This window comes from Gracilinanus agilis, unplaced genomic scaffold, assembly GCF_016433145.1.
Source record: "Gracilinanus agilis isolate LMUSP501 unplaced genomic scaffold, AgileGrace unplaced_scaffold33639, whole genome shotgun sequence".
NCBI lineage: Eukaryota > Metazoa > Chordata > Mammalia > Didelphimorphia > Didelphidae > Gracilinanus > Gracilinanus agilis.
This window is the reverse complement of record NW_025366511.1, coordinates 160-8,678: the sequence shown is the minus strand read 5'-3', so window position 1 is coordinate 8,678 and position 8,519 is coordinate 160. Positions and strand designations below refer to the sequence as shown.

Below are 8,519 nucleotides of genomic sequence, written 5' to 3'. Positions count from 1 at the left end.
GCTACCCACATTCAGAGGAAGGACTGCAGGAGAGGAAACATATAAGAAAAACAACTGCTTGAACACATGGGTCGGGGTGGACATGATTGAGGGTGTGGACTCGAAACTACCACACCAATGCAACTACCAACAATTTGGAAATTGGTCTTGATCAAGGACACATGACAAAACTAGTGGAAATGCGCATCGGCCATGGGTGGGGGGTGTGCGGGGGGGGGGGGGTTGAAGGGGAAAGGAGGAGCATGAATCATGTAACCATGTTAAAAATGAATATTAATAAATGTTAAAAAAATTTTTTAAAATTGCCTTTTTTATGATTCTTTTATGTGAAATAATTTAGCCAATTCTACCTCCCCCTTTCTACTTCTCACAATATATCCCTTTTTAGCATCACTTAATTTTATTTCATTAAATATCCCATCCCAGTCAACTCACACCCAGGCCCTCTGTCTCCAAATATTCCTTCTACCTACCCTGATAAGGAAAAAGCTTTTAGGAGCTACAAGTACCATCTTCCCATATAGGAATGTAAACAATTTAACCTCATTGAATCTCTTATGATTTCTCTTTCTTGTTTACCTCTTTTACACTTCTCTAGAATCTTATATTTGAAAGGCATTTTTTCTATTCCTCTCTGGTCTTTTCATCAGGAATGCTTGAAAGAGGGGGCACCAGGGTGGCTCAGTGGATTGAGAGCCAGGCCTAGAGAAAGGAGGTCTTGGGTTCAAATAGGGCCTCATATACTTCCTAGCTATGTGACCCTGGGCTTAACTTAACCCCCATTGCCTAGTCTTTCCCACTCTTCTGCCTCAGAACCAATATACAGTATTGATTCTAAGATGAAAGGTAAGGGTTAAAAAAAAAAAAAAGAATGCTTAAAAGTCCTTTATTTCATTAAGTGTCCACTTTTTCCCTTGCAGGCTTATTGCTCAGTTTTCCTAGGTGGATGATTTTTTTTAAACCCTTGTACTTCAGTGTATTGTCTCATAGGTGGAAGATTGGTAAGGGTGGGCAATGGGGGTCAAGTGACTTGCCCAGGGTCACACAGCTGGGAAGTGGCTGAGGCCGGGTTTGAATCTAGGACCTCCTGTCTCTAGGCCTGACTCTCACTCCACTGAACTACCCAGCTGCCCCTAGGTGGATGATTTTTGCTTACAATCCTAATTCCTTTCCCTCTAGAATACAGGACCCTTGAACGCATGGGTTGGGATGGACATGATTGAGGATGTGGACTCGAAACTACCACACCAATGCAACCACCAACAATTTGGAAATGGGTCTTGATCAGGGACACATGATAAAACCAGTGGAAATGTGCGTCGGCCGTAGGTGGGGAGAACGCGGGGGGGGTGGGGTGAGGGGGAAAGTAGGAGCATGAATCATGTAACCATGTTAAAAATGAATATTAATAAATGTTTAAAATTTAAAAAAAAGAATAATGTCTAAAAAAAAGAATACAGGACCCTTGTGTCTATAAAGGGATATATTTAAAGACCAAGACAGATGAAACTGTGGATATAAGTGAGCCCCTGTTGACCCCATAAAGATTTTCTCATATATATTTATATATATAATGTTTAATTGATTAACACACAAGAAAACACTACTAACATTCAATATGTTACTAATGAAGTACATTGTACAATATTATATAATACTGCATATCTATCTCTCCTCCTTACTCCATTCCCCCTTATATCCCCAGAATGATTTTTTTTCCCTGGCTATTTCTCTTTTAGGCATTGTCTACTCCAAAAGACTCAGTTTTTGGAGGTCAGGAATTCTTTAATTCTCTTTCATCTCTCTGACTCTGTCTCTAACTATTTTGTTAGTTGTATCTTGGTGCCTTACACAGACATGGCACTGGCAGCTCTGGGTTACATTTTTAAATTTGATTTTTAAATGATTTTGTTCCTTCCTTCCTTCCTTCCCACCTTCCTTCTTTCCTTTCTTCCTTCCTTCTTTCCTTCCTTCCTTCCTTCCCATCTCCCTGTCATGAGCACTGGTCTGGCCAGAGTGCTCAACCAAGGACTCCCCTGGACAAGTTACTCCCTGGAGTTGTTCCAGTGTTCAGTCAGCAGGACCCCTAGGAGGATGAGGACAAGACCAGTCAAGATGAGGCGGACCAGATTGCCAACAGTGTAATCCCCTGCAGCAGCATCTGGGAATCAGAATTGGTCACTGAGATATGGCTACCCTGTGTTCAGGCCACATTTCACCTGTGATCACTGAAATCATCTCCCACAATCTGTCAGATCCTCATCCCAGGCCCTGCCCTTGAACTGGGGAGATGCCTGTTATTCCCTTCTTGGTAGCCTGACTCTGTGGGTGAGGGAAGGAGAAGGTCTGAGGGGCTGGGGCAGCCTCCTGCCTCCTCCTGCCCTAAACCCATCCTCTCCTCTCCCCTGATTCTCTCCCTGCTCCCTCCTTCCCCTAACCTCCATGCTTATGCTTCCTCTCCTCATTCACTCCCTCTATAGCCTGGCTCTGATCATCTCCCTAGACAGAAGCTGCCCCCCAAAGTTACTAGAAATGTTTTAATTGCCTAGGCTAAGGGTCCCCCTCCTCATCTTCCACCTGACACTGTGCCCACCCTTTCTTGTTGGACATTTTACTCTTTCTGGGTTACCATGACAATGCTTTCTGCCTGTGCTATCCTCCAGGGGGAGGGAAGGAAGCCCAGCCCTGTCCTCAGGGGGGTCTTATTCCACGATTTATTTCTCCAGAATTCTATTAACTACTTACTCTGGGCCAGGCCCTGTGCTAGGCCAATCTCAGAGGATACAAAGGCAAAATAGAGAATAGCTCCTGCCCTCTAGGGGCTTACACTCCCCTATAAGCCTCTGTGTGCTCCTATAAAAATAAATCTGTCCCATCTGAGCAGTGGGGTCACTAACAAGTGGTGAGGGGACAGGTTGGAGAGCAGGAAAGGCTTCCTATAGGAGGCAGCTCTTAAGCTTAGTCTCAGAGACATCTTTGCATTACAAGAGGAGGTGAGGAGGGAGAGCATTCTAGGCTGGGGACACAGCCTAGCCAAAAGGCCAGAGGTGGAAGAAGAATAAAGTGCTGCAACAGGAGTGATGGTAAATGAGGAGACCCTGGATGGGGCAGACAGACCCTGAGACTCAACACCCAACTTCACTGCCTCCCTCCACCTTCTGTTGGGAATCCTCCTAATACTTACCTGAGAATCTGTTCTCAGATTCAGGGCTTGGAGAGAAGGTCCCTGGGGATGAGGAAGGGGCAGGGTTAGGGGCTCTGAAGGGGGAGTCCAGAGAGGCCTGGAGAGCTAGAGGGTCTGTATAGGGGGTGTGAGCCCACCTCTGCCCAGACTTGCTGGATGAGGGATGTTGGGCAATTCCCTCCTCTCTGCAGGTCTCATGATTTTCCTATCTGTGAAATGGGGCCCAAGCTCAGGACTTCTCCTGGCCAGTCCACTTCTGAGACCTGATGCTCCTGTGATTCCTGTGATCCCTCTCTGAGCTCCTGAGGGAAGTCTCAGGGAAGGCAGGCACCCCAGAAGAAAAATGGAAAAGCTGATGTGGCAAGGAGAATCCTCCTCAGGGCTCCTCATCCTGGCTGGCAGCAGGGCCCTGAGATCCTCCCTGCCTTGAGGCCAGAGCCCTGAGACTGATGGATCAGTGGGACGCTATGATGGACAGAGGAGGGATGAGGCTGAAGAGGTCCCTCTGGTGCTTCCAGCTTAGGGGAATTGGAGTGTGGGCATCTGAGAACCCCCCCCCGCCCTCTATACTGGGGAAATCAGGCATGGAGAAGCAGAGCCACCAGTCTCCTAGTTCCTGCTATGGCTGTGTAGGTGAGGAGAGGGAGGGCCCAGGGGCTCCTGGGGAAGGGGAGAGAAAGGAGAAGGGTGGGAGCTGCTCTGCCCCATCTCTGCTCCCCTCCTTCTCCTCTTTCTCACCAGTCCTATCCTTCCTTCTTCCTCAGCCTGGTGTTTCCTCTGTCCCTGTCCCTTCCTTCCAGCCATCCTCATGCCTTGGTTTCCCCTGAGAAAGGGGAACTCAGGCCTGGCCTAGACAGAAGGTGGACAGCAATGTGGGAGAGAGAGACCTCCAGCCTGTCCTCAGAGCAAGAAGTTACTCACTGAGTGGGGGCAACGTCAGAGCTAGGGGAATCTCAGAGCTTTGGTGGAGGTGAGGATCCTTTGAGGTGCCCGGAACAGGAGGAGAGGGTGATTTGGGGGTATTTAACATGCCTCCCCTCCACCATTTCCCTCATCCCTCATCTCAGACCTCCTCTGTCCTCCTCTTCTCCCCTTCTGAGCTCCTTAAATCCCTTCCTGGGGCTGAATAGAATATTGTCTGGATGTGGGACCAACAGGACTGGATGGGCTGTTGATGTAGGGGTTCTAGAGGGGTCATGAGGAGAGTCCTCACTGTCTGCATTCTCTGAGGATGACCCAGTGCCCTTCCCTCTGAGCCTCCTCTTACTCCCCTCCTTGCCTCTGGGGTCCCAGAGACAGGCACTGACTAGGCAGGAAGGTGCCCCAGGCCAGGGAGGGAGCTTGGCAGAGCTGGGGGGCTGGGAGGGGCTGGGGCTGCCTCACCTGAGACCCTGAGCACCAGGGGGTCGCTCGGGGAGGACCAAAGATGGGGGGAAGAACTATGAAAGCGGTAACATCGGTAAGTGCCATCGTGGGTCAGATTCACAGCAGGGAAGAAGAAGTCAGCCTGACGCCCCCTTTGAAGGCTCCTGGTCCATTTGCGGCTGATCTCTTCTCCATCCTTGTACAGGACACACCAGTCATACCACGAGTCTGACCAACACTGCAGGGTCACGTTCTGTCCTGGGGCCACCTCAGAGCTGGGCAGGGCTGCCAGGGAGGGCGGGGCAGAGAGGCCTGGAGGGGGAGACCCTGGAGTTAGAGCCAGAGCAGCCCTCGTGCAGGGAGGGGGCAGATCTGGCTGGGAGGAGGCCTGGGCTGGGCTGGGAGGTTCAGCTCTGAGAGAGGAAAAGTCACATATATGAGGGGAGAGAAAGACCTTGGACAGCTCCGGGGCAAGGAATGTAGGGAGGAGAGAAAGCGACAGAGATAGAGACAGACAGAGAGGGAGAGACAGAGAGACAGCGAGAAACTGAGAGGGAGGGAGGAGAGAGAGCCTGAGTGATCCCCTGGGACAGGCATGAGGAGAGGAAGACACTTAGCTGTGCCTCAGGCTTCTCCTCCCTCCTGATCCCCCTCCATACTCTGCCCCAGGCCTGGGCTCAGAGAGGGGCCCAGAAGCAGCAGCTCCACCCTCTGCTCCCTCTCCTGGCTTTGGGAGGGGCAGAGCTGGCAGTAGAAGGTACCTCCTGAAATCCAAGCTGAGCCTCTCTTGCCTCCTATTTCACCCCAAGATGGGAGCTGAGTGACAAAGCTCATGGGGCAGTGGAGAGAGCCCTGGATCTGGAGTCACAAAGGCCTGAGTTCAAATCCAGCCCTCCCAACTTCCTCTCTGCCTCAGTTTCCTCATCTGTAAAATGGGGATCATACAAGCCCCAATATGACAGAGTTGTTCTAAAGATCAAATGAGACAGCAAAGGTGATGTATTTGGCACATAGTAAACTATAGAAATGCTGATTCCTCCCCTTTTCTCCCAACCCCAGAGGGAGAGCTGAGGTGGACACAGGGGAAAAGCCAGGAAGAGCAGAGCTAGAGGAACACTTGGGCTGGGAGGGACCCAGGGATGTGGAGACCCTGAGCCAGCCCTGCCTGGGGGGGAGGTTCTGGGAGGGTGATCTGCCTCACCTGTCACCACCAGCTCCAGAGGGTCACTGGGCTCTGACAACCTGTAGTATGAACTTCCGTGTATGTATGAATAGTATAAATAGAGGCACCGGTAGATCCCTGCGTTATTTAAAGTCACAAGTGGGAGGGAAAACTCAACCTCATTTCCAGCTTTTCTCAAAGCTATGATCGGTGACCATCCAGATCCTCCTCTTTTCTCCAGCCGCCACTCCTCAGCCTCCCATGATCCCCTGCACGTGAGGGTCACAGCTCCCCCTCGGGGCACCAAAGAGCCATTCTCTGCCCTGAGGGAGGGTTTGGGGAATCCATCTGTAAGGGAAGGAGAGCTGTGAGGTCCAGGGGATTCCCCTTCTGTAGGAACCCCAACCCCACACCGGGTCCCCTCTCTCTTTACAATGGGGCAAGCCCTGACATTTTGGACAAAACTGCCACGAAATGTTGGAGGTGCGGAAGAGCCAAAGGACCACTGGAACTGCAGAGACTTCTGGGAGAGAAAAAACCTGACCTGGGCTTTTGGGGGTTGGAGCCAGAGAGAAAGGTGGGGAGATCTTGCTCTGAGATCCCCTGAAGTGACCATTGGGTTTCTCCTGACTTGCATAGGAGACCTGCGCCTGTGACAGCTGGTCTTCCCTGCATTCACTCACAGATCCACTGAGATGAACTGAGTTTGGGGTTACTGGACTCCCTTTGGGGAGCTCTTCCTGAACCCCACTTGCCTTGGGCTTGTGCCCTGCAGTATCCCACCTAGATTTATACATTATACTTATAGGAATATTATTAGAGGGTTCAGGAAGGTGAAGCTTTGGTCGGGGGACACGTTGTCTCACCTTCGGGTCTGAGGCTTGCTGGGTACCTGCCTGAGTGAAGGGCCTTGACTGAGGGATACCTGCACCCCCTTTCCTGCCGATACCCCACCTTCATCCCCATTGCCTAGTTGTTCCTGATTAAACACCCAAGACTTCAAGAGCAGATTTGCATTGACTCCATTGGGGGGAGACTTGATTGAGAGGAAGAGCAGCAGCTCAGACAGGCTGAACTCCCTTTTGAGCCTGACTTCCTGCTGTGAGCCATGAGGGGTTTCTGTGTTCCCCGACTCGCACCATCATCTTATCGGGGTATCACTCACTTCTCCTCGAGGGCAATATCATTCCTATAGCCCATGGAAGGTGGCAGCTCTTTGGGGATTCCCTACTTCCCGAGGGGAGGCTATTTTTGTCTCCCAGTAATAGCCTTGGCTGTGAGGGAGGAGGGGACCTCCACACTTCACTTGCTGGTCTACAACTACACCCCCAATCCTCCTAAACACCCCCCTTTTACACAGCTCAGGTCAGACCTCCCCCAGCTCCCTCTCCTGGGTCAGTTGTGTCTTCTGGGCAGGGGGATTGTGGGGGAAGGACTCACCTGCTGCCTGGGTCCTTGTCCTCTTGCACAGACATAGCCCTGGCAGAGAAGACCCTGATTACTCACGGTTCCCGCCCAGCATCCTCACAAGAAGGACAGAGACAGCTCAGAGCTAGGGCTTAGGGCTGCTGTGAGTGAAGGAGGCTGGACCCCAGGAGACCCCTCTAAGAGTCCCAGCTTCTCTCCTCCCAACTCCACCTTGCTGTGTGACCTTAGACTTGTCATTCCCTTCTCTGGAGAAAAGTTTTCTCCTCAGCAAAGTGGATGTTGGGGGGTGGGGGGCAGGTAGGACTTGATGGTATATAAAGACCCCTCTAAGGTGGGGGTTGCTGAGGACTTACCCAGGCACAGCAGGACATAGAGGACAGGAGTCATGGTACTCCCAGAGGCTGGAGAGAGAAAGGACAGAGGCTGACCTGGAGCTGGTCTAAGGCACAAGGTGTAACTCTGCACTGTTTCCCCAGACTGAGCCTTTCTAAGAAGCTTCACTTCTCCTTCCTATCTGTGGGCCCTGCTTGACTGATGGTGCCATGCAGTGGGGAGGGTGTAGGGTGTGGAGGTGGTTGGGTGAGTCATCTATGGTCAGAATGATGGAACAATTCTTGCTTTTTCCTAATTATTCAACCACCATTGCCAGGGACAGATGCCCTGGTCAGCTTTAGGAGCAGCCTCCTGCCTTCACTCCTCTCCTCCCATAACTGGCCAGATGGGTGGGCAGCTTAAGGAGCTGCTGCTTTAGTGCCCAGAGTGGTCTCTCTGCAGTTCATAGTATCACCTGACTAGCTTCCACCTGTGCTCAGGAGTCTCTAGACCTCTGGCTTCTGTAGAGTGTAGGTGCTGGGACTCATTCTCCCAACCTGTACTCACACTGGCAGGTCAGGTCAGGTCCCCAGGACAGGGTCATCATTTCCCTAATGCCCATTGCTAATGAGGCCCCACTAGTGTATTCCCACCATGCCATTTAACCAGTTGCTGCCTCTCCAATATCAATTAACCAAGTGACATGGCTTAGCTCACACTGATTACACCAACATTTTTTTTTCTTTTACAAAAGGATATTTACTGAGAAATTAGAGTAAAGCATAAAGTACAAAAGCCTCCCTCTCCATACCTCACATTTTGGTGGTAGACCCCATTACTCTATTATCCCTCTGAATTTTACATTTCCTTTACTCTTAAGAAACCCAAGAAATGCTTCCATCCCATAAAACCTAATTAAACTTTTTAGATGCTGTCACAAAATATTAATTAGTTAATGTAGCTTATTTAAAGCAAAGCACTGAAAATTCTTAGATGGTCTGTAATATAGTCTCATAAACAAAATGTTTGGTCCTAGCCTCACTGTTAAATGTTTTTTAAGATTTAATT

The 8,519-nt window shown here is 50.4% G+C and overlaps 1 protein-coding gene across 1 annotated transcript; it reads right to left on the bottom strand.

Annotated features, from left to right (window-relative positions):
* Positions 1–2,045: 2,045 nt before the first annotated feature.
* Positions 2,046–7,526, bottom strand: LOC123254832 (leukocyte immunoglobulin-like receptor subfamily A member 5). Its single transcript, XM_044683747.1, has 6 exons — positions 7,493–7,526; positions 7,152–7,190; positions 5,751–6,059; positions 4,568–4,861; positions 3,185–3,226; positions 2,046–2,161 (listed from the first exon to the last, which is right to left on the bottom strand). Exons 1-6 carry the CDS (start codon positions 7,524–7,526, stop codon positions 2,046–2,048), a joined length of 834 nt encoding a protein of 277 aa, XP_044539682.1.
* Between the last annotated feature and the right edge of the window lie 993 nt (positions 7,527–8,519).